Here is a 26,090-nt window from a genome sequence, read left to right as displayed (position 1 = left end):
GGCTTCTTAGGCTACTGGACACTAGCTCCAGAGGGACGATCACAGGTACAGCCTGGATGGGTCACCGGAGCCGCGCCGCCGGCCCCCTTACAGATGCTGAAGAGAGAAGAGGTCCAGAAATCGGCGGCTGAAGACGTCCCAGTCTTCTTAAGGTAGCGCACAGCACTGCAGCTGTGCGCCATTGCTCTCAGCACACTTCACACCGCGGTCACTGAGGGTGCAGGGCGCTGGGGGGGGGCGCCCTGGGCAGCAATGTAATTACCTTTACTGGCTAAAAATACATCACATATAGCCCCTGGGCTATATGGATGTATTTAACCCCTGCCAGGATTACAGAAAAAACCGGGAGAAGAGCCCGCCGTGAAGGGGGCGGGGCCTATCTCCTCAGCACACAGCGCCATTTTTCCCACACAGATCCGCTGGTGGGAAGGCTCCCAGGCTCTCCCCTGCACTGCACTACAGAAACAGGGTTAAAACAGAGAGGGGGGGCATATTTTGGCGATATTAATATATATTAAGCTGCTATAAGGGAAAACACTTACTATAAGGTTGTCCCTGTATAATTATAGCGCCTTGGTGTGTGCTGGCAAACTCTCCCTCTGTCTCCCCAAAGGGCTAGTGGGGTCCTGTCCTCTATCAGAGCATTCCCTGTGTGTGTGCTGTGTGTCGGTACGTGTGTGTCGACAGGTATGAGGACGATGTTAGTGGAGGCGGAGCAATTGCCTGTAATGGGATGTCACCCTCTAGGGAGTCGACACCGGAATGGATGGCTTTATTTATGGAATTACGTGATAGTGTCAACACGCTACAAGGTCGGTTGACGATATGAGACGGCCGGCAAACCAATTAGTACCTGTCCAGGCGTCTCAAGCACCGTCAGGGGCTTTAAAACGCCCATTACCTCAGTCGGTCGACATAGACACAGACACGGACACTGACTCCAGTGTCGACGGTGAAGAAACAAACGTATTTTCCAGTAGGGCCACACGTTACATAATCACGGCAATGAAGGAGGCGTTACATATTTCTGATACTACAAGTACCACAAAAATGGGTATTATGTGGGGTGTGAAAAAAACTACCTGTAGTTTTTCCTGAATCAGATAAATTGATTGAAGTGTGTGATGAAGCGTGGGTTACCCCCGATAGGAAGTTGCTAATTTCAAAGAAGTTATTGGCATTATAACCTTTCCCGCCAGAGGTTAGGGCGCGCTGGGAAACACCCCCTAGGGTAGATAAGGCGCTCACACGCTTATCAAAACAAGTGGCGTTACCGTCTCCTGATACGGCCGCCCTCAAAGATCCAGCTGATAGGAGGCTGGAAAATACTCTAAAAAGTATATACACACATACTGATGTTATACTGCGACCAGCAATCGCCCCAGCATGGATGTGCAGTGCTGGGGGGGTTTGATCGGAATCTCTGACTGGAAATATTGATACCCTGAATAGCGACAATATTTTATTGACTATAGAGCATTTAAAGGATGCATTTTCTTTATATGCGAGATGCACAGAGAGATATTGGCACTCTGGCATCAAGGGTAAGTGCGCTGTCCATTTCTGCCAGAAGAAGTTTATGGACGCGACAGTGGTCAGGTGATGCGGATTCCAAGCGGCATATGGAAGTATGCCGTATAAAGGGGAGGAATTATTTGGGATCGGTCTATCGGACTTGGTGGCCACGGCAACAGCCGGAAAATCCACCTTTTTTACCTCAGGTCACCTCCCAACAGAAAAAGACACCGTCTTTTCAGCCTCAGTCCTTTCGTTCTCATAAGAACAAGCGGGCAAAAGGCCATTCATATCTGCCCGAGGCAAAGGAAAGGGTAAGAGACTGCAGCAAGCAGCTCCTTCCCAGGAGCAGAAGCCTTCCTCCGCTTCTGAAAAGTCCTCAGCATGTCGCTGGGGCCCTACAAGCGGACTCAGGTCCGGTGGGGGGGTCGTCTCAAGAATTTCAGCGCGCAGTGGGCTCACTCGCAAGTCGACCCCTGGATCCTGCAGGTAGTATCACAGGGGTACAGATTGGAATTCGAGACGTCTCTTCCTCGCAGATTCCTGAAGTCTGCTTTACCAACATCTCCCTCCGACAGGGAGACGGTGTTGGAAGCTATTCACAAGCTGTATTCCCAGCAAGTAATAGTCAAGGTACCCCTACTACAACAAGGAAAGGGGTATTATTCCACGCTGTTTGTGGTACCGAAGCCGGACGGCTCGGTGAGACCTATTCTAAGTCTGAAATCTTTTGAACACTTACATACAAAGGTTCAAGTTCAAGATGAAATCACTCAGAGCAGTGATAGCGAATCTGGAAGAAGGGGACTTTATGGTGTCCTGGGACATCAAGGATGCTTACCTCCATGTCCTAATTTGCCCTTCACACCAAGGGTACCTCAGGTTCGTGGTACAAAACTGTCACTATCAGTTTCAGACGTTGCCGTTTGGATTGTCCACGGCACCCCGGGTCTTTACCAAGGTAAAGGCTGAAATGATGATTCTACTTCAAAGAAAAGACGTATTAATTATCCCTTACTTGAACGTTCTCCTGATAAGGGCAAGATCCAGAGAACAGTTAGAGGTCGCAGTAGCACTATACCAAGTAGTGCTACAACAGCACGGGTGGATTCTAAATATTCCAAAATCCCAGCTGATCCCGACAACACGTCTGCTGTTCCTAGGGATGATTCTGGACACAGTTCAGAAAAAGGTTTTTCTCCCGGAGGAGAAAGCCAGGGAGTTATCCGAGCTAGTCAGGAACCTCCTAAAACCAAGAAAAGTGTCAGTGCATCAATGCACAAGAGTCCTGGGTAAATGATGGCTTCTTACGAAGCGATTCCATTCGGCAGATTCCACGCAAGAACCTTTCAGTGGGATCTGCTGGACAAATGGTCCGGATCGCATCTTCAGATGCATCAGCGGATAGCCCCGTCTCCAAGGACAAGGGGGTCTCTTCTGTGGTGGTTGCAGAGTGCTCACCTTTTTGGAGGGCCGCAGATTCGGCATTCAGGACTGGGTCCTGGTGACCACGAATGCCAGCCTGAGAGGCTGGGGAGCAGTCACACAGGGAAGAAATTTCCAGGGAGTGTGGTCAAGCCTGGAGACTTCACTTCACATAAATATACTGGAGCTAAGGGCAATTTACAATGCTCTAAGCCTGGCAAGACCTCTGCTTCAGGGTCAGCCGGTGTTGATCCAGTAGGACAACACCACGGCAGTCGCCCACGTAAACAGACAGGGCGACACAAGAAGCAGGAGGGCAATGGCAGAAGCTGCAAGGATTTTTCGCTGGGCAGAAAATCATGTGATAGCACTGTCAGCAGTGTTCATTCCGGGAGTGGACAACTGGGAAGCAGACTTCCTCAGCAGACACGATCACCACCCGGGAGAGTGGGGACTTCACCCAGAAGTCTTCCACATGATTGTGAACCGTTGGGAAAAACCAAAGGTGGACATGATGGCGTCCTGCCTCAACAAAAAACTGGACAGGTATTGCGCCGGGTCAAGAGACCCTCAGGCAATAGCTGGGGACGCATTGGTAGCACCATGGGTGTACCAGTCAATGTATGTGTTCCCCCCTCTGCCTCTCATACCCAAGGTACTGAGAATTATAAGGCGAAGGGGAGTAAGAACGATAATCGTGGCTCCGGATTGGCCAAGAAGGACTTGGTACCCGGAACTTCAAGAGATGCGCACGGAGGATCCGTGCACTCTACCTCTAGACTTACCGCGGCTGCGTTTGACGGCATGGCGGTTGAACGCCGGATCCTGAAGGAGAGGGCTCCGACGGAGGAATTTCAACTGGGTCGATTCCTACATTTCCTGCAAACAGGATTGTCTATGGGCCTCAAATTGGGGTCCATTAAGGTTCAAATTTTGGCCCTGTCGATTTTCTTCCAGAAAGAATTGGCTTCAATTCCTGAAGTCCAAACTTTTGTCAAAGGAGTACTACATATACAGCCCGGTTGTGCCTCCAGTGGCACCGTGGGATCTCAATGTAGTTTTGGGATTTCTCAAATCCCATTGGTTTGAGCCACTCAAATCGGTGGATTTGAAATATCTTACATGGAAAGTGACCATGCTACTGGCCCTGGCTTCGGCCAGGAGAGTGTAAGAATTGGCGGCTTTATCGTACAAAAGCCCATATCTGATTTTCCATTGGGACAGGGCAGAACTGCGGACGCGTCCTCAGTTTCTCCCTAAGGTGGTATCAGCGTTTCACCTGAACCAACCTATTGTGGTGCCTGCGGCTTCTAGCGACTTGGAGGACTCCAAGTTGTTCGACGTTGTCAGAGCCTTAAAAATATATATATATTTAAAGGACGGCTGGAGTCAGAAAGGCTGACTCGCTGTTTATACTGTATGCACCCAACAAGCTGGGTGTTCCTGCGTCTAAGCAGACGATTGCTCGTTGGATTTGTAGCACAATTCAACTTGCGCATTCTGTGGCAGGCCTGCCACAGCCAAAATCTGTAAATGCCCACTCCACAAGGAAGGTGGGCTCACCTTGGGCGGCTGCCCGAGGGGTCTCGGCATTACAACGCTGCCGAGCAGCTAAGTGGTCAGGGGAGAACACGTTTGTAAAATTCTACAAATTTGATACCCTGGCTAAGGAGGACCTGGTGTTCTCTCATTCGGTGCTGCAGAGTCATCCGCACTCTCCCGCCCGTTTGGGAGCTTTGGTATAATCCCCATGGTCCTGACGGAGTCCCCAGCATCCACTTAGGACGTCAGAGAAAATAAGAATTTACTTACCGATAATTCTATTTCTCGTAGTCCGTAGTGGATGCTGGGCGCCCATCCCAAGTGCGGATTGTCTGCAATACTTGTACATAGTTATTGTTACAAAAATCGGGTTATTATTGTTGGAAGCCATCTTTTCAGAGGCTCCTCTGTTATCATGCTGTTAACTGGGTTCAGATCTCAAGTTGTACAGTGTGATTGGTGTGGCTGGTATGAGTCTTACCCGGGATTCAAAATCCTTCCTTATTGTGTACGCTCGTCCGGGCACAGTATCCTAACTGAGGCTTGGAGGAGGGTCATAGGGGGAGGAGCCAGTGCACACCACCTAGTGGTCAAACTTTTAATTTTGTGCCCTGTCTCCTGCGGAGCCGCTAATCCCCATGGTCCTGACGGAGTCCCCAGCATCCACTACGGACTACGAGAAATAGAATTATCGGTAAGTAAATTCTTATTTTTAATTTGCAAACCTTTCTATTTACTAATTCATTCTAGGAATGTTAAGTTAAAATAAACCCTTATTAGAAATAGAGTATATTTTCTCTTTAACTGGAATACCTTAGCAGCAGCCTGATGTATTTGTTATAGGGAAAACATAGTGTGTTTTTTTTATATATACAGTATACAATTTAAGTTCCATTAATAAGACCTGCTGTCACTGACTAGTCTTTTCTGTTTTGCAGGTTGTTTGACTGGCTCTTGACCGTGATAAATGAAAGCATTTGTGCTGAGGCTACTAGATGGACCAATTTTATTGGTATTATTTTATTATGCATACAGACATGATGAAACTGATTAATTTTATGCACCATTACTTGTCATTTAGTTTTTTAGCTATTTAACCTTCATCCACTAGGGTACACTAGAGCCTAAGACACTGGGGTATAGACGAGTGAATGAGTGAAGCCTAGCACTTTACATTTATTTAGAAATGTGACTGGATCCTCCTCCTCTATGCCCCGTCAGGCCCAGTTTTAGAAGTGTGCCCGAGGAAGTCGACCTTTTTTTTTTTTTTTTTAAACAAGAATCCCTTGTGGACAGGTAGACTGCAAGCTGCTGCAGTTTGCCTGTGCAGTGGAAGCTGCCAAGGGGGGGGGGGGGGGGGGGGAGGACGACGACCTTCCATCACTTACTGAGGCTGTGGATACTGGCCCTGACTCTAATTTTGGACCCCGCTTGGGTTAATGCTGGCGGCGGTACTTTTTAAACTGTGGTGGGTACCGGGGCTAGTGGTGCGCACCCAATGACACGCCGCTGTTGGATAAGGCTGTGTGGGGAGGCCCTTGGCTGTCTCAGGGTGGACAGCCAAAGCCAGACACACCTTTACAGACTGGCATGGCCAGACACGTGAGTGGCGCTATCTTCTTTGCCTGCACCACTAGTTGCCGGCAGAAGCATTCGCTCAGCTGCACTCCAGAGTTTTTTCAGTTCATTACTACAGCACAGAATCTATCTATCAGTGTCTTCCAGGGGCTCCAAAAAGGGCTGTGAGTTGCACTGCGGGGGACTGGTGGGGTTGTTTGTGTGAGATATAAAATCCACTGTATTGTGGGACGTTGTGGGGCATTCCTCCAGAGTGTGTGCTGAACAGTGTGGTATCTGTCCCTCAGGTCTGCTGTGTGACTGATTCTGTTTCTGCCAACTATACCATCAAAGGTTACTACTGCTGATAAGGTGTTTGCTTGCACTAGATGCAATAAAAAAAATTCCACAGGCACGCTCCGAGTGCGCGGCACTGCGAGTCTGAGGATTCAGCCCCTTGCGAGGCGCAACCTTTTCAGTCCCGTACTCCTCCTTGGGTAACCATCCTAGCTGGAGTCCTGTCTGAGCTGACTTCTGAGTTGGCGGCTTCCCCTAGGGAACAGGCATCCGCAAGGGAGAAAAGATCCAGTTCTTGTTCCTTGCCTCCCTTACAAGTGGCTGGCCCAGGGTTAGCACAATCTGTTGAGGGGTTCATACAAAGCATGGGGTCCTCTTCTAGACCAAAGAGCGCTGCTCGACACCCATCAAAACAGAGACTTCTGCTGGAGGTTCTCCAGTCTGAAGATGAATCAAACGTAAATCGCTCCTCTCACAAAGAAGAGGCTGAATTATTGGAGGACTCAGAGTTAGAAGAATTCTTGCAGGAGCCGGATAAAGGCACAGAAGGTATTGAAGCCCTCATCCGGGCAGTCCGTCAAATCCTTAAAATCGCCAATTTGGAGCCTGTGAAGTTTACGGGTACATCATTATTTGGTAAGAAACAGAGACCAGCTGTTACCTTCCCCACTTCTATTCAATTAGACAAACAGCTGTCTGCTGCTTGGAAGCATCCAGACAAGCATTTTCTATCCTTTTCCGATAGCTAAAAGGGCCATCTGTCGGTCTCTCGGCTATCAAAGAAGGCCACACTGTCTGTCTCAGGAGCCACAACTTTGAAAAAAAGGTTAGGAGTGCAAGTTGGGCTCGTGTTTTACTCAGGCTGGCTTTAGTTTGCTCTTAGGTAAACAAAGCATAGAAAAATGAACAGAACAGTTAGTCTAGGGACTTTGGTCAAATACTCTGTGAGCTGACCTAATCCCCCTAGCTGAGCATATCTGGTGATCAGCTATTTACCTGGGAGATGCCTCCAGGGATATTGGCCAGGTAGGGTTCAAAATCTTGACGGTTGGGGCTCGCTGCACCCTCTTGCTTTGGGCCTGGCAGGCCGATGCAGAATCTAAACAGGCTGTGGAGGCTCGTTCCTTTCACTGTGGATATCCTGTATGGTCCAGAACTGGACAAATGGATTTCCATGGCCAGTGGTGGCAGGAGTACTTTCTTGCCTTCAACCGCGGCTACTCCCTGCCGGTCCTACTCAGGACCTTACCTTTTGGGCCCCCACCAGATTTGCAAGAAAAGCTAGAGGTACCTCATTTACAGTTAGAGGAGGAAGGACCAGGGCTTGACAACCTGGACCCCAAGCCTTTCCGACAAACCAGTGGTATGATGGTCTTCTGTCCTACCTGAGAAGCCCCACAGTGGGTGCTCCCCTGTTTTAGTTCAACGAGGTTTGGTTCTAGACTTGTTTCGTTGTTTGGGTTTGCAATCTTGTATCCCATGGATACAAGATAGAGTTTGTTTCTTCTTTTAACCACAAGTCTGCCAGTCGCAAAGCAAAAACAAAAGGTGTTGCAGCAGGCAATCGCCAAACTTCTATTTTCCAAGGTGGGCTTGATCCCCATCCCAGTGCATCAACACACTCAAGGATTCTACTCAAATCTGTGGGTCCACAGCTTTGCTGATTAAGTCTGATCTATTTTGAATCTCAAATCATTTAACATTTCACCGGTTGGAGATGGAAACTTGGTGATTGCAGGTCTGTAGGCTGCGGAATTCCTGATATCCTTGATGTCCAATGACACTTACCTTCACATTCCAATCTGGGAACCGCATCAGGTTTTTCTTCTGCTTTGCCATCAGTGAAGTTCATTATCAGGTTTGGGAGCCTTCTGCCTTTCGCACTATTGTCAGCACCCAGGATCTTCACCAAGGTGATGGTGGTGATGATTGCTCATCTTCGATCCATGGGGGTGAAAACTGTCCCTTACCTGGATGACCTCCTCATCAAGGCGTCCTTCACACATCAAGTTCTCATCCAACATGGCTGGATCATCAACTTCCAGAAGTGCAACGTCTGCAGTTTCGGGGGATGATTCTGGACACTTCCCTACAGTGAGTGTTCCTTCCAGTAGACAAATGCATGTAGGAATTGTAAAAAATGGTTTTCAAACCCAACAAGGTGTCAGTTCACCTTTGTTTTCTCCTCCTCCCCAAAGTGGTCGCCTCCTTCTAGGCCATTCACTTTGACAGGCTACATTCCAGACTGTTCAGTTGGATATACTGTCTCAGTTGTTGGGGTCACATCTGCAGATGCACAGTCTGGTGTGTCTTTCCCCTCGGAACTGCATCTCTGTGCTCTGGTGGCTCCAGACTGCCCGTCACTTGGCGTTTAGCTGTTCCAGCTTTTGGGATTGGCTTCTCCTGCCTACAGACACCAGCTTCCTTAGCTGTGTTGCGGTGACACTGTACAGTCAATTTGAGGATCGATGGTCATGCCATGAGCTCAAGATAGTCTCCCTTTCTGCAGGGACTGCCAATTCATGTGCAGTCAGACGGCGAGGGGCAGAACACGCAGTCCAATAGCTGCATCCTACAGTGGGAAGAGAAACATGACATGGCTATCTCCTCCGTGTTCATCCCAGGCTTGGAGATCTTGGAGGTGGACTATCTCAGTCGCCAGGATCTCCATCCTGGGGAATGAGCCCTTTATCAAGACATGTTCCATTACCTGGTCTGACGTTGGGCAGGCCTCAGATAGACTTAATGGCCTCCCAACCCTATTACCATCTGCCGCAGTACTGCTCCAGGACACATAATCCAGCAGCAGATGCGGTAGACTCTCTTACAGTTCGGTGGTAGTACTAGTCTGTGTATCTGTTTCCACTCTTTTCTCTGCTACCGCGGTTGCTCAAATGCATCAAGCACAAGTCCACCACAGTCATCTTGGTGGCTTCGGTTTGGCCTCGTCGGGCATGGTACGCTGACCTTTTTACTTCTTCTTGCAGCAATCCGTGGCTGTTGCCTCTACAGTTGTATATTCTTTAGCAGGGTCTGTACATGTACCCTGACTAAATTCTTCATGCAGCTGCGTTAAATGGTGTTGCTGTTGAAGTCACAATCTTAAGATGCAAGGGTATCCCGGAAGCTGTGATTTCCACCATGTTCAGTGTTTGAAAGCCGGTGACGTCCGCGCACTACCATCATATTTGAAAGTCTTACGTGTTTGGGTGTGAGGGGCATGGGTGCCCCACTGCTTCCGACTTGCCCTCCTGCTACTCTTCCTACTAGCGGGGATGGATGCTGGGCTTCGCTGAAGATAAAAGTGTCTGCCTTTGCCATCTTCTTTCAGCGCTGCTTGGTCTTGCTTCTGGAACTTCAGAACTTCCTGCGAGTCCAGGCGCCTTTTGTTCTGCCTACGGCTCCTTGGGATCTCAACCTTGTGTTGACTTTTCTCCTATTGGCTGTGCTTAAGTCTTTGGAGGAGGTGGACCTCAAGTACTTGTTCTGGAAAACGGTCCTCCTGTTGGCTTTGGCTCAACTTAGAGAGTGTTAGAGATTGGGATATTATCCTGTCCCTCTCCCTACCTTCTCTTTTATGATGATCGGGCTAGTTTCCACCTTCCACATCAACCAGCCTATCGTGGTCCTTGTTTTGTCTGATGCTTCTACGTCTTTGCACTCATTGAATGTGGTTCAGACTCTTCGCATCTATGAAGCCTGGATGGCAGCATTGCGCAAATCGGATGCCCTGTTTGTGCCCTACGATACTGCAAGTCGTGGTTGGCCTGCTTCCAAGCAGACGTTGGCCAAATGGACCCATGTGGCTATTCATTAGGCTTACATAGCCAGTGCTCGGAATCCAGCTGTGTGAAGCTCCTTGGACTGCCCGCAGGGGTGCTTCTGTATCGCAGCTACTGTATGCCATGCAGCTATTTGGTTCACTGTTCACACTTTTGTACGGTTTTACCATTTTGATACCTTTGCGGCTTCAGATTCAGGGTTTGGCCGTAGGGTTTTGCAGGTTTCTTAGCCCTCTCCTACCCGGTAGAAAAGCTTTGGGACATCCCCAGTATTCCAGAGTGGATGAAGGAGAAAACAAGATTTTGGTACTTACCGATAAATCCATTTCTCCAATTCCATAGGGGACACTGGAGGCCCGTCCAGCACTGCATTACCTGCCTTTTTGAGTTCTGGTTGTGTGGTCTAGTGGCCCGGGAATTCCACCTGGGTAGCGAGCAGGGTTGGACACAGGAAGGACCCAGACCATGGGGCAGTGTGAACTGGTGATCCGGGTCATACGACCCGGGTTCAGTTTCCAGCATAGGCAGCCCTGGATCACTGGCGATTGGAGATGATGTCATCTCCTAGCACTGGCAGAACAGTTAATACTGCCCCCGTATTAGGTGTAAACAGGGCTGACCTGGGAATTACCTGGATCGCCAGTGCAGTGGCGTCTGACCCAGGTTGGAACTATTTTCTAAATCCTGGGTCGGACCTGAACAAAACATATGGTCATATCACAATATTCTAAATCTTCTGATCCCTCAGACATGCTTCTTTAGATGTATCCTCAGAAGATATAATAAAAACAGAGAAAAGTAGAACAATAGCTTAATTCTGATATCAATCTCCACGAAAGATGCACAGTTGGAATGTATAAGGTGTGCTCTTAGTGATTCTCAGAATCCAAAAGAGAATGCGCCTCCAATAGACCAGAACAGCCAGATTAATGAGACCACCTTAACAGATTTAAATGCTTACATCCGCTTATCAGCATATAAAGGTTTCCTTATCCATCTGGTGACTCATACATTTGGTGATTCTGGTGACCACATTTCTATAGAATGCTTAATGGTGCCATGTTTGTTCAGATCAGTAAGGTTGACTCACAGACAAACTGATGTTATATACTGTAGTCACCATAGTTACCACCCAGCTATATAGCTAGTATGAGCATTTCCTTGCACTTGAACATGGAACAAATCATAAATCATGCATGGAAGTATAGTAACACCTTGCCACAAGGGCGGTGTGTTACCATTGTGTCATTGGGTGGGTACAGTAGCATCAGACTTCAGGCAAGAGATGTTGCTAAAATACCCCTTTCACACTGAAGCCCCGACTCCAACCCAAGTGGCTTCAGATAGTCTTACTCCTTTCACACTGCCGGAGGGCCCCTGGATCATCACCGTTCACACAGGACGCTTCATCTCCAAGCGCTCTTGAGCCTGTCAATTAGCAGTCTTTCAGGCATGACATGGGTCATGCCATCCACACTGTAGCCAACCCATGTCGGACATGGGATACACAACCCGGGTCGACCCTTTCACACTGAGCCAGGATCTGGGTCGTACCGGCTTGCCCCAGCAATAACCCAGGGTTCTCAGCTTAGTGTAAATTGAGTATTAAGTGATTCTTATCTCCATGCTGGAAAGGAGTAATTGTTATTATAGTTAGTCAGCCTTGGAACCTTGAACCAGCAGCATCTGGGCCTGATTATGAGGCGGAGGCAGATGCAAGCAGCCTGTCAGTGACCTCTGCACACATAGGGCCTTATTTAACAACGTTATTATTTTACGATGGCATATTTTGTTTAGTATCAGGGGACATTAACGAATATGCCGCCTGTATCAGTGATGTGCGGTGAGGTGAGGCAGAGCCTTTCCCGTCACACTCCAGTATATGCCAGAGTTGTAACTATATATAGTATATGAAAAATACAAATAATATATTGTAAATATCTTCTTTGTATTATTCGAATTATTTTTATAGTCAAAAGTAAAAAGTTTATGACCTGCTACCTTTTCCGCTCTAATCTGATCAAAACACACCAAATTTCCAGCAGTATACACTGCTGCACCTTTGTATAATACCCACGTGAACTCTTGGGCTCATACTGTAAATGTATGTGTAAATCTGGCTCTGGTAGAAGGCAGTGACTCCCCAGCCATTTACCTCACCACACGTCACCGGCTTGTATCAACTATAACTGTCTGGTAAGGTCCTTGTGGTGTGTTGCTGTCAGCCTGCTAAATATAGAACAGAAGTCCTGAATACTTTAGCGAGTGGTTACAGGGTTATAACTTTCTTAACTGGATCCCTAAGCATAGAGAGAACAGAAGGGCTGTCCTTTCTAGGGCAATGCATTCTAGTTCCTTGTGAGTAGTGCAGATAAACACTTAGACAGCAGCTCTTTTCTCCTCTGAGTGTCTCCCCTGCAGGACAGTAGCACTAGAGTGGTTGGGTATTACATATTGTTGCAGTGTTATTCCTTACACTTCTATTGCTGGGTCTCTGTGTTTAGTTTTTACAGTGATTACTTGTTCCAGATTGTGTAATCTATATCTGTCCATTTTTCATACTTATCTGTTTAGAAGGGAAGTAATTCTAGAAATATTCTGTTATGCTGGGTATACGCTACACGATAAAGTGGACGATGTGGCAGATACCGACACAACGTTCAAGATATCGTCCAGTGTGTATGCATTATGACGTTGACGATGCCGCCAGCCCACTGGGGCCCATGACACACAATATTGCTGGATACCCACTAATGTCTATTGTGGACCCAGTTTTACACTCACATTACAGACCCTTTAGTTTGGTCATCACATAAACTGACGAGCAAGCCGTCAGACAGTCTTAAAGATGGGCAATATGCCCACCCCTTTTCTTGCTTTTAACTGTTGTAGGGCACTGTCTACTGTCCTATCAGGATCAGTGGTTCATTTCCATTTCAGATGTCTGGGTAAGGGTGTTCTGGATTGATTATATACCATCAATCGCCTCATAAAATCAGTACAACAGTTTTCAATAAGGCTTTCCTAAGGACTAGGTGAAGTACTGGGCCCTGTGAAAAGCCATTAACACGTTTATAATAAAGGGTATGATAGTACCGGTGCATGTAGAATGAAGTGGGGAGGATTTCTTTTAAAACATTATTTAAAAAACCAAACCCATCATGGCAGGGTCTCTGACCTTCTTCGTGTACTTACCTAGAGAGACCGGACTGATTTTGGAGTCCAACAGTTGAATTATCAATTACTAGTAATTCATTAGTAAACCAACCCAAGCATGTGGATATCAAACAAGGGGGGTAATTCCAAGTTGATTGCAGCAGGATTTTTGATAGCAATTGGGCAAAACCATGTGCACTGCAGGGGAGGCAGATATAACATGAGCAGAAAGAGTTAGATTTGGGTGGGTTATTTTATTTCTGTGCAGGGTAAATACTGGCTGCTTTATTTTTACACTGCAAATTAGATTGCAGATTGAACACACCCCACCCAAATCTCTCTCTCTCTGCACATGTTATATCTGCCTCCCCTGCAGTGCACATGGTTTTGCCCAACTGCTAACAAAAATCCTGCTGCGATCAACTTGGAATTACCCCCAAGATCCACACAGATACGACCCTGTCAGGAATTAAACACATTGTATCCTTTGTAGGTGATGGCACACTGAAGTTTGGGTGGGCATTTGAGCATACTTTTGTAAAGTTTTACTTGTTAATCGTTTTGCAGCCAAGATGCAAGTTGCACACTCAAGGAGACAACTTTGTATACTGTAAATCCCATGGACAATTGTCTCCCACATTGATGAAACGAAACCAGTATTTATATACCATTAGATCCTTTTCTCTGAATCCATTGAGGGATAATGCCCGTCCATTTACTTTGTAGCATTTTTGTGAATATTTTACCAAAGTTAAATGTTGCTTCTCTCTCGTTTCATTTCTCTCTAGTGCTCTTCTCTGGTTTATTGTTAGAAAAATAGCTGAGTTAGCTGTAGATTGGTGATATAAAAGAAGGAGCACCAGACATAGTCAATATTTTCAAGTGCCAAAATCCAGTGATTTAGAAAGAAGGATTTACAATATGTATGAACATAAATTTATCATGTTATACAGACATAGACATTCAACATTTGAAGAGCATATGTGCTTTACCTGCTTCAGAAGAACTCTTGCCTACTTACAATAACGAAGACATTTTGCACAACTGGCACGGGGTGTAATGCCGCCCGATTCAGCGGCCGTGCGGGATGCTGCTGAACTCGGATGTTTTTTTTAAAGGAGCAATCACTTACAAGGTATGGTTTTACCTTGTAAATGATTGCCCCTTTAAAAAAAGTCAGAGTTCGATCGGCATCCTGCACGGCCGTCGAACTTGGAGCAGCATTACATCCTGCCTCCGTTCTTGCAGTGTGAATAGAATTTTCGGATTTAATTTTTTTTTTAAATTGAATTAAAAAGATATGCATGCTATTTGCTGCTTTTCACTGATATTTTTGAGAATCTTAGCATATACAGTAAAAAAAATGTAAATTATTTTCTCTATCGTCCTAAGTGGATGCTGGGGTTCCTGAAAGGACCATGGGGAATAGCGGCTCCGCAGGAGACAGGGCACAAAAAAGTAAAGCTTTTACCAGATCAGGTGGTGTGCACTGGCTCCTCCCCCTATGACCCTCCTCCAGACTCCAGTTAGATTTTGTGCCCGAACGAGAAGGGTGCAATCTAGGTGGCTCTCCTAAAGAGCTGCTTAGAGAAAGTTTAGCTTAGGTTTTTTACTTTACAGTGAGTCCTGCTGGCAACAGGATCACTGCAACGAGGGACTTAGGGGAGAAGTAGTGAACTCACCTGCGTGCAGAGTGGATTTGCTGCTTGGCTACTGGACACTAGCTCCAGAGGGACGATCACAGGTACAGCCTGGATGGTCACCGGAGCCGCGCCGCCGGCCCCCTTGCAGACGCTGAAGAGAGAAGAGGTCCAAAATCGGCGGCTGAAGACTCCTGAGTCTTCATAAAGGTAGCGCACAGCACTGCAGCTGTGCGCCATTTTCCTCTCAGCACACTTCACACAACAGTCACTGAGGGTGCAGAGCGCTGGGGGGGGCGCTCTGAGAGGCAAATAAAAACCTTATTAGAGGCAAAAAATACCTCACATATAGCCCACAGAGGCTATATGGAGATATTTAACCCCTGCCTAACTTCAAAAATAGCGGGAGACGAGGCCGCCGAAAAAGGGGCGGGGCCTATCTCCTCAGCACACAGCGCCATTTTCTCTCACAGAAAAGCTGGAGAGAAGGCTCCCAGGCTCTCCCCTGCACTGCACTACAGAAACAGGGTTAAAACAGAGAGGGGGGGCACTGATTTTGGCGATATTGTATATATATAAAAGATGCTATAAGGGAGAAACACTTATATAAGGTTGTCCCTATATAATTATAGCGTTTTTGGTGTGTGCTGGCAGACTCTCCCTCTGTCTCCCCAAAGGGCTAGTGGGTCCTGTCCTCTGTCAGAGCATTCCCGGTGTGTGTGCTGTGTCTCGGTACGTGTGTGTCGACATGTATGAGGACGATGTTGGTGAGGAGGCGGAGAAATTGCCTGTAATGGTGATGTCACTCTCTAGGGAGTCGACACCGGAATGGATGGCTTATTTAGAGAATTACGTGAGAATGTCAACACGCTGCAAGGTCGGTTGACGACATGAGACGGCCGACAATCTATTAGGACCGGTCCAGGCGTCTCAGAAACACCGTCAGGGGTTTTAAAAACGCCCATTTACCTCAGTCGGTCGACACAGACACAGACACGGACACTGAATACAGTGTCGACGGTGAATAAACAAACGTATTTCTCATTAGGGCCACACGTTAAGGGCAATGAAGGAGGTGTTACGTGTTTCTGATACTACAAGTACCACAAGAAAGGGTATTATGTGGGAGTGAAAAAACTACCTGTAGTTTTTCCTGAATCAGATAAAATAAAATGAAGTGTGTGATGATGCGTAGGGTTACCCCGATAGCAAATATTGGCGTTATACCCTTTCCCGCCAGAAATTAGGGTACGTTGGGAAACACCCCTTAGGGTGATAAGGCGCTCACACGCTTATCAAGTGGCGTTACCGTCTCCAGATACGGCCGCCCTCAAGGAGCCAGCTGATAGGAAGCTGGAAAAATATCCTAAAAAGTATATACACACATACGGTGGTTATACTGCGACCAGCGATCGCCATCAGCCTGGAGATGCAGTGCTGGGTTGGCTTGGTCGGATTCCCTGACTGAAAATATTTTATTCATGTAGAGCATTTAATAGGATGCATTCTATATATATGTATGTGAGATGCACAGAGGGATATTTGCTCTCTGGCATCAAGATAAGTGCGTTGTCCATATCTCCCAGAAGATGTCAGGGACACGACAGTGGTCAGGTGATACAGATCCCATACGGCAGATGGAAGTATTGCTGTATAAAGGGAAGGAGTTATTTGGGGGTCGGTCCATCGGACCTGGGGACCACAGCAACAGCTGGGAAATCCAACCTTTTTTACCCCAAGTTACATCTCAGCTAAAAAAGACACCGTCTTTTCAGCCTCAATCTTTCCTTTCCCATGAGGGCATGCAGGCAAAAGGCCAGTCATATCTGCCCAGACATAGAGGTAAGGGAAGTAGACTGCAGCAGGCAGCCCTTTCCCAGGAAAAGAAGCCCTCCACCGCGTCTGCCAAGTCCTCAGCATGACGCTGGGGCCGTGCAAGCGGACTCAAGGTGGGGGGGTAGTCTCAAGAGTCTCAGGGCGCAGTGGGATCACTCGCAAGTTGACCCCTAGATCGTACGAGTATTATCCCAGGGGTAAAGATTGGAGAGTCGAGACATCTTCTCCTCGCAGGTTCCTGAAGTCTGCTTTACCAACGGCTCCCTCCGACAGGGAGGCAGCATTGGAAACAATTCACAAGCTGTATATCCAGCAGGTGATAATCAAAGTACCCCTCCTACGACAAGGAAAAGGGTATTATTTTTCCACACTATATTGTGGTACTGAAGCCAGACGGCTTGGTGACACATAGTCTAAATCTAAAATGTTTTGAACACTTACATAAAAGGTTCAAATCGAGATAAAGTCACTCGGAGCAGTGATAGCGAACCGGAAAAAAGGGGACTATATGGTGTCCCTGGACATCAAGGATTACCTCCATGTCCAAATTTTGTCCTTCTCATCAAGGGTACCTCTGGTTCGTGGTACAGAACTGTCAATATCAGTTTCAGACGATGCCGTTTGAATTATCCACGGCACCCCGGGCCTTTTTACCAAGGTAATGGCCGAAAAGATGTTTCTTCAAAGAAAAAAGGCATCTAAATTATCCCTTACTTGCACGACCTAAAAAGGGCAAGTTCCAGAGAACAGTTGGAGGTCGGAAGAGCACTATCTAAAGTAGTTCTTCGACGGCACGACTGGATTCTAAATATTCCAAGAATCGCAGCTGTTTTCCGACGATACGTCTGCTGTTCCTAGGGATGATTCTGGACACGGTTCAGAAAAAGGTTTTTCTTCCCGAGGAAAAAGCCAAGGAGTTATCCGACCTGTCAGGAACCTCCTAAAACCAGGAAAGGTGTCTGTACATCAATGCACAAGAGTCCTGGGAAAAATGGTGGCTTTTTACGAAGCAATTCCATTCGGCAGATTCCATGCAAGAATTTTCCAAAGGGATCTGTTGGACAAATGGTCAGGGTCGCATCCTCAGATGCACCTGCGAATAACCCTGTCGCCAAGGACAGGGGTATATCTTCTGTGGTGGTTGCAAAAGGCTCATCTATTGGAGGGCCGCAGATTCGGCATACAGGATTTGATCCTGGTGACCACGGACGCCAGCCTGAGAGGTTGGGGAGCAGTCACACAAGGAAGAAACTTCCAGGGGGTATGGACGAACCTGGAAAAGTCTCTTCACATAAACATTCTGGTACTAAGAGCAATCTAAAATGCTCTAAGCCAGGCGGAACCACTCCTGCAAGGAAAACCGGTGTTGATTCAGTCGGACAACATCACGGCGGTCGCCCATGTAAACAGACAGGGCGGCACAAGAAGCAGGAGTGCAATGGCAGAAGCTGCCAAGATTCTTCGCTGGGCGGAGAATCACGTAATAGCACTGTCAGCAGTGTTCTTCCCGGGCGTGGACAACTGGGAAGCATACTTCCTCAGCAGACACGATATTCACCCGGGAGAGGGGGGTCTTCATCCAGAAGTCTTCCACATGCTAATAAACTGTTGGGAAAGACCAATGGTAGACATGATGGCGTCTCGCCTCAACAAGAAACTGGACAAGTATTGCGCCAGGTCAAGAGATCCACAGGCAATAGCTGTGGACGCACTGGTAACACCTTGGGTGTACAAATCAGTATATGTGTTTCCTCCTCTGCCTCTCATACCAAAGGTATTGAAGATTATACGGTGAGGAGGAGTAAGAACAATACTAGTGGCTCCGGATTGGCCAAGAAGGACTTGGTACCCGGAACTTCAAGAGTTGGTCACGGACGACCCGTGCCCTCTACTTCTGAGAAGGGACCTGCTACAACAGGGTCCCTGTCTCTTTCAAGACTTACCGCGGCTGCGTTTGACGGCATGGCGGTTGAACGCCAGATCCTAAAAGGGAAAGGCATTCCAGAAGAAGTCATTCCTACCTTGATTAAGGCAAGGAAGGAAGTCACCGCGAAACATTATCACCGCATTTGGCGAAAATATGTCGCGTGGTGCGAGGATCGGAGTGTTCCGACGGAGGAATTTCAACTGGGTCGTTTCCTACATTTCCTACAATCAGGATTGTCTATGGGTCTCAAATTGAGATCTATTAAGGTTCAAATTTCGGCCCTGTCAATATTCTTCCAAAAAGAATTGGCCTCAGTTCCTGAGGTACAGACTTTTGTTAAAGGAGTACTGCATATACAGCCTCCTGTGGTGCCTCCGGTGGCACCGTGGGATCTAAATGTAGTTTTAGATTTCCTCAAATCCCATTGGTTTGAACCATTGAAAAAGGTGGATTTTAAATATCTCACATGGAAAGTGACTATGTTACTGGCCCTGGCTTCCGCCAGGAGAGTATCTGAATTGGCGGCTTTATCTTATAAAAGCCCTTATCTAATCTTCCATTCGGATAGGGCAGAACTGAGGACTCGTCCGCATTTTCTCCCTAAGGTGGTATCAGCGTTTCACCTGAACCAACCTATTGTGGTGCCTGCGGCCACTGGCGACTTGGAGGACTCCAAGTTGTTGGACGTTGTCAGAGCCTTAAAAATATACATTTCAAGGACGGCTGAAGTCAGAAAATCTGACTCGCTGTTGATACTATATGCACCCAACAAGTTGGGTGCCCCTGCTTCTAAGCAGACGATTGCTCGTTGGATTTGTAACACAATTCAACTTGCTCATTCTGTGGCAGGCCTGCCACAGACTAAATCTGTTAAGGCCCATTCCACAAGGAAGGTGGGCTCATCTTGGGCGGCTGCCCGAGGGGTCTCGGCATTACAATTCTGCCGAGCAGCTACGTGGTCGGGGGAAAACACGTTTGTAAAATTCTACAAATTTGATACCCTGGCAAAAGAGGACTTGGAATTCTCTCATTCGGTGCTGCAGAGTCATCCGCACTCTCCCGCCCGTTTGGGAGCTTTGGTATAATCCCCATGGTCCTTTCAGGAACCCCAGCATCCACTTAGGACGATAGAGAAAATAAGAATTTACTTACCGATAATTCTATTTCTCGGAGTCCGTAGTGGATGCTGGGCGCCCATCCCAAGTGCGGATTATCTGCAATACTGTACATAGTTATTGTTAACAAATTCGGGTTATATTGTTAAGGAGCCATCTTTAAGAGGCTCTTTCTGTTATCATACTGTTAACTGGGTTTAGATCACAAGTTGTACGGTGTGATTGGTGTGGCTGGTATGAGTCTTACCCGGGATTCAAATTGCCTCCCTTATTGTGTACGCTCGTCCGGGCACAGTGCCTAACTGGAGTCTGGAGGAGGGTCATAGGGGGAGGAGCCAGTGCACACCACCTGATCTGGTAAAAGCTTTACTTTTTTGTGCCCTGTCTCCTGCGGAGCCGCTATTCCCCATGGTCCTTTCAGGAACCCCAGCATCCACTACGGACTCCGAGAAATAGAATTATCGGTAAGTAAATTCTTATTTTCTATATATTTCGTTTAACCCCCAGGTTTGTTGGATGTGTATGGATTTGAATCTTTTCCAAAAAACAACCTGGAACAGTTATGTATTAACTATGCTAACGAGAAGCTTCAGCAACATTTTGTATCGCACTACTTGAAAGCTCAACAGGTACGGAGGGTGCAGAGCTGTTATATACAGTCTGTCCAGATCCTTTTGTGTAGCTATGTTTTAGTAATCTTATTTGAACACCTTGGGCAGGATGAAATAAAGTTGACTGGAGGTGCGGGTTCCCGGCTTGACTCAGACGTTTTTTAAAGCAGCAATCATGTTCAAGGCAAAACCATGCCTTGTAAATGATTGCTTCTTTAAAAAAAAGTCTGAGTTTGGCCGAGAATCCGCAACTCTGTCCAACTCGGACTTCCTTACATCCAGCCCCAGGTATTTTTATTAAAATCTTTTAACTATATTTGCTTAGTAATACTTATACATTTTCACCAGTCCCAGATTGCTGAGACACACATTGGGTCAAGTACAGTAAAGGTGACCATACATCTTGGGGAGCTTTGGCCAATTTCCTGTTCTCCCAATGCCTGTCTTTGCTGATCAGCAAAATCTGGCATGTTGGAAATCCTTGATTCGCTGAATTTGACCCAAAAATGATTGCTGATCATTGGAGTTGAGAGATCGTCATTGGTAGAACAGGGAATCAGACCATAGATGTAGAGCTGGTATAAATTTTAGTTGAAGCTGAAATATTGCAACTAAATTTTTATTGCATGCTTCTTTTCTACATATTGTGCCAATTTTTAATTGTGTTGGACTTTTTCAATTTACAGAACGTGAACGTGTTAGTGCATAGCTCTAGTTTTAGTTGCTCTAGGTGTGGTTTGGTCAGGCTATTTGTTATGCTTTTTCAAATATTGTGAGGTACTTAAGTGGCTGGTAGCTGTTATAGGTTTAATTTCTCTATGTTACTGTCCTCTTGCCTACCTTGGCACTCGGCAAAGTGTAGTTAACAACAATACAATTTTCAGATATTATCTATAAAATAAAACAAAACCCTAAAAAATATTTCTCATACGTCCTAGAGGATGCTGGGGACACTTCAAGAACCATGGGGTATAGACGGGATCCGCAGGAGACATGGGCACTTTAAGACTTTGAAGGGGTGTGAACTGGCTCCTGCCTCTATGCCCCTCCTCCAGACTCCAGTTTAGAATCTGTGCCCAGTGAGACTGGATGCACACTGAGGAGCTCTCCTTCGTTTCTCTGAAAAAGACGTTTGTTAGGTTTATTATTTTCAGGGAGACCTGCTGGCAACAGGCTCCCTGCATCGTGGGACTGAGGGGAGAGAAGCATACCTACTTCTGTGAGTTTCAAGGCTCTGCTTCTTTGGCTACAGGACACCATTAGCTCCTGAGGGTCTGAACGCTAGGTACGCTTAGATGCTCGTTCCCAGAGCACGCCGTCACCCCCTTTGCAGAGCCAGAAGTCAGAAGACAGGTGAGTAGAAAAAGATCAGAAGACTTCAGTGACGGCTTTGAGGTATTGCACAGCGGCTGCGCTGTGCGCCATGCTCCCACACACAGCGGCACTACAGGGTGCATGGCGCGCGGGGGGGGGGGGGGGGGGGGGGAGGAGGGGCCTGGGCAGCATTAAAAACCTAATTTCTCTATCGTCCTAGTGGATGCTGGGGTTCCTGAAAGGACCATGGGGAATAGCGGCTCCGCAGGAGACAGGGCACAAAAGTAAAGCTTTCCGATCAGGTGGTGTGCACTGGCTCCTCCCCCTATGACCCTCCTCCAAGCCTCAGTTAGATTTTTGTGCCCGGCCGAGAAGGGTGCAATCTAGGTGGCTCTCCTAAAGAGCTGCTTAGAAAAGTTTAGCTTAGGTTTTTTATTTTACAGTGAGTCCTGCTGGCAACAGGATCACTGCAACGAGGGACTTAGGGGAGAAGAAGTGAACTCACCTGCGTGCAGGATGGATTGGCTTCTTGGCTACTGGACATCAGCTCCAGAGGGACGATCACAGGTACAGCCTGGATGGTCACCGGAGCCTTGCCGCCGGCCCCCTTGCAGATGCTGAAATAAGAAGAGGTCCAGAATCGGCGGCAGAAGACTCCTCAGTCTTCTAAAGGTAGCGCACAGCACTGCAGCTGTGCGCCATTTTCCTCTCAGCACACTTCACACGGCAGTCACTGAGGGTGCAGGGCGCTGGGAGGGGGGCGCCCTGGGAGGCAAATGAAAACCTATTTTGGCTAAAAATACCTCACATATAGCCTCCGGAGGCTATATGGAGATATTTAACCCCTGCCAGAATCCGTTAAGAGCGGGAGACGAGGCCGCCGAAAAAGGGGCGGGGCCTATCTCCTCAGCACACAGCGCCATTTTCCCTCACAGAAAGGCTGGAGGGAAGGCTCCCAGGCTCTCCCCTGCACTGCACTACAGAAACAGGGTTAAAACAGAGAGGGGGGGCACTAATTTGGCGTTAGAAATATATAAAAAAGATGCTATAAGGGAAAACACTTATATAAGGTTGTCCCTATATAATTATAGCGTTTTTGGTGTGTGCTGGCAAACTCTCCCTCTGTCTCTCCAAAGGGCTAGTGGGTCCTGTCCTCTATCAGAGCATTCCCTGTGTGTGTGCTGTGTGTCGGTACGTGTGTGTCGACATGTAGGAGGACGATGTTGGTGAGGAGGCGGAGCAATTGCCTGTAATGGTGATGTCACTCTCTAGGGAGTCGACACCGGAATGGATGGCTTATTTAGGGAATTACGTGATAATGTCAACACGCTGCAAGGTCGGTTGACGACATGAGACGGCCGACAAACAATTAGTACCGGTCCAGACGTCTCAAAAACACCGTCAGGGGTTTTAAAACGCCCGTTTACTTTAGTCGGTCGACACAGACACAGACAGGGACACTGAATCCAGTGTCGACGGTGAATAAACAAACGTATTCCTTATTAGGGCCACACGTTAAAGGCAATGAAGGAGGTGTTACATATTTCTGATACTACAAGTACCACAAAAGAGGGTATTATGTGGGATGTGAAAAAACTACCATAGTTTTTCCTGAATCAGATAAATAAAGTGTGTGATGATGCGTGGGTTCCCCCCGATAGAAAATTGTGGGCGGTATACCCTTTCCCGCCAGAAGTTAGGGCGCGTTGGGAAACACCCCTTAGGGTGGATAAGGCGCTCACACGCTTATCAAAACAAGTGGCGGTACCGTCTATAGATAGGGCCGTCCTCAAGGACCAGCTGACAGGAGGCTGGAAAATATCATAAAAAGTATATACACACATACTGGTGTTATACTGCGACCAGCGATCGCCTCAGCCTGGATGTGCAGAGCTGGGGTGGCTTGGTCGGATTCCCTGACTAAAAATATTGATACCCTTGACAGGGACAGTATTTTATTGACTATAGAGCAGGATGCATTTCTATATATGCGAGATGCACAGAGGGATATTTGCACTCTGGCATCAAGAGTAAATGCGATGTCCATAACTGCCAGAAGATGTTATGGACACGACAGGGGTCAGGTGATGCAGATTCCAAACGGCACAAAGGTGTATTGCCGTATAAAGGAAGAGGAGTTATTTGGGGTCGGTCCATCGGACCTGGTGGCTTCGGCAACTGCTGGAAAATCCACCGTTTTTACCCTAAGTCACATCTCTGCAGAAAAAGACACCGTCTTTTCAGCCTCAGTCCTTTCGTCCCTATAAGATCATATCTGCCCAGGGGTAGAGGAAAGGGAAGAAGACTGCAGCAGGCAGCCCATTCCCAGGAACAGAAGCGTTCCACCGCTTCTGACAAGTTCTCAGCATGGCGCTGAGACCGTACAGGACCCCTGGATCCTACAAGTAGTATCCCAGGGGTACAGATTGGAATGTCGAGACGTTTCCCCTTCGCAGGCTCCTGAAGTCTGCTTTACCAAGGTCTCCCTCCGACAAGGAGGCAGTATGGGAAAAAAATTCACAAGCTGTATTCCCAGCAGGTGATAATTAAATTACCCCTCCTACTACAAGAAAAGGGGTATTATTCCACACTATATTGTGGTACTGAAGCCAGAAGGCTAGGTGAGACTTATTCTAAATCTAAAAAATTTTTGAACACTTACAAAGGTTCAAATCAAGATGGAGTCACTCAGAGCAGTGATAACGAACAGGAAGAAGGGGACTATATAGTGTCCCGGGACATCAGGGATGCTTACCTCTATGTCCCAAATTTGCCCTTCTCACTAAGGGTACCTCAGGTTCGTGGTGCAGAACTGTCACTATCAGTTTTCAGACGCTGCCGTTTGGATTGTCTACGGCACCCCGGGTCTTTACTAAGGTAATGGCCGAAATGATGATTCTTCTTCGAAGAAAAGGCGTCTTAATTATCCCTTACTTGGACGATCTCCTGATAAGGGCATAGTCCAGGGAACAGTTGGAGGTAGGAGTAGCACTATCTCGGATACTGCTACAACAGCACGGGTGGATTCTAAATATTCCAAAATCGCAGCTGATCCCGACGACACGTCTGCTGTGCCTAGGGATGATTCTGGACACAGTCCAGAAAAAGGTGTTTCTCCCGAAAGAGAAAGCCAGGGAGTTATCCGAGCTAGTCAGGAACCTCCTAAAAACAGTGCATCATTGCACAAGGGTCCTGGTAGAAAATGGTGGCTTCCTACGAAGCAATTCCATTCGGCAGATTTCACGCAAGAACTTTTCAGTGGGATCTGCTGGACAAATGGTCCGGATCGCATCTTCAGATGCATCAGCGGATAACCCTATATCCAAGGACAAGGGTGTCTCTCCTGTGGTGGTTATAGAGTGCTCATCTTCTAGAGGGCCGCAGATTCGGCATTCAGGATTGGATGCTGGTGACCACGGAGCCCAGCCCGAGAGGCTGGGGAGCAGTCACACAAGGAAAAAATTTCCAGGGAGTGTGATCAAGTCTGGAGACTTTTCTCCACATAAATATACTGGAGCTAAGGGTAAATTTATAATGCTCTAAGCTTAGCAAGACCTCTGCTTCAAGGTCAGCCGGTATTGATCCAGTGGGAAAAACATCACGGCAGTCGCCCACGTAAACAGACAGGGCGACACAAGAAGCAGGAGGGCAATGGCAAAAACTGCAAGGACTTTTCGCTGGGCGGAAAATCATGTGATAGCACTGTCAGCAGTGTTTCATCCCGGGAATGGAAACTGGGAAGCAGACTTCCTCAGCAGGCACGACCTCCACCCGGGAGAGTGGAAACTTCATCGGGAAGTTTTTTCCACATGATTGTAAACCGTTGGGAAATACCAAAGGTGGACATGATGGCGTCCCGTCTGAACAAAAAACGGGACAGGTATTGCGCCAGGTCAAGAGACCCTCAGGCAATAGCTGTGGACGTTCTGGTAACACCGTGGGTGTACCAGTCGGTGTATGTGTTCCCTCCTCTGCTTCTCATACCTAAGGTGCTGAGAATTATAAGACGTAGAGGAGTAAGAACTATACTCATGGCTCCGGATTGGCCAAGAAGGACTTGGTACCCGGAACTTCAAGAGATGTTTACAGAGGTCTTATGGCCTCTGCCGCTAAGAAGGGACTTGCTTCAGCAAGTACCATGTCTGTTCCAAGACTTACCGCAGCTGCGTTTGTTGGCATGGCGGTGGAACGCCGGATCCTAAGGGAAAAAGGCATTCCGGAAGAGGTCATTCCTACCCTGGTCAAAGCCAGAAAGGAGGTGACCGCACAACATTATCACCACATGTGGCGAAAATATGTTGCGTGGTGTGAGGCCAGGAAGGCCCCACAAAGAAATTTCAACTCGGTCGATTCCTGCATTTCCTGCAAACAGG

General features: G+C 47.5%; 1 protein-coding gene across 1 annotated transcript in view; it reads left to right on the top strand.

Moving 5' to 3' along the window:
• Positions 1-26,090, top strand: part of MYO19 (myosin XIX) — a 450,559-nt gene that overhangs the window by 166,828 nt on the left and 257,641 nt on the right. Inside the window, exons 12-13 of the mRNA XM_063955000.1 lie at positions 5,421-5,494; positions 20,300-20,421. Coding sequence (XP_063811070.1) covers positions 5,421-5,494; positions 20,300-20,421 — 196 coding nt within the window. The remainder of the gene's footprint in view (positions 1-5,420; positions 5,495-20,299; positions 20,422-26,090) is intronic.

The sequence above is a fragment of the Pseudophryne corroboree genome, chromosome 2 (assembly GCF_028390025.1).
Source record: "Pseudophryne corroboree isolate aPseCor3 chromosome 2, aPseCor3.hap2, whole genome shotgun sequence".
NCBI classification, from domain to species: Eukaryota; Metazoa; Chordata; class Amphibia; order Anura; family Myobatrachidae; genus Pseudophryne; species Pseudophryne corroboree.
The sequence above is the reverse complement of the archived record's forward strand: the minus strand, read 5'-3'. Positions and strand labels throughout refer to the sequence as shown.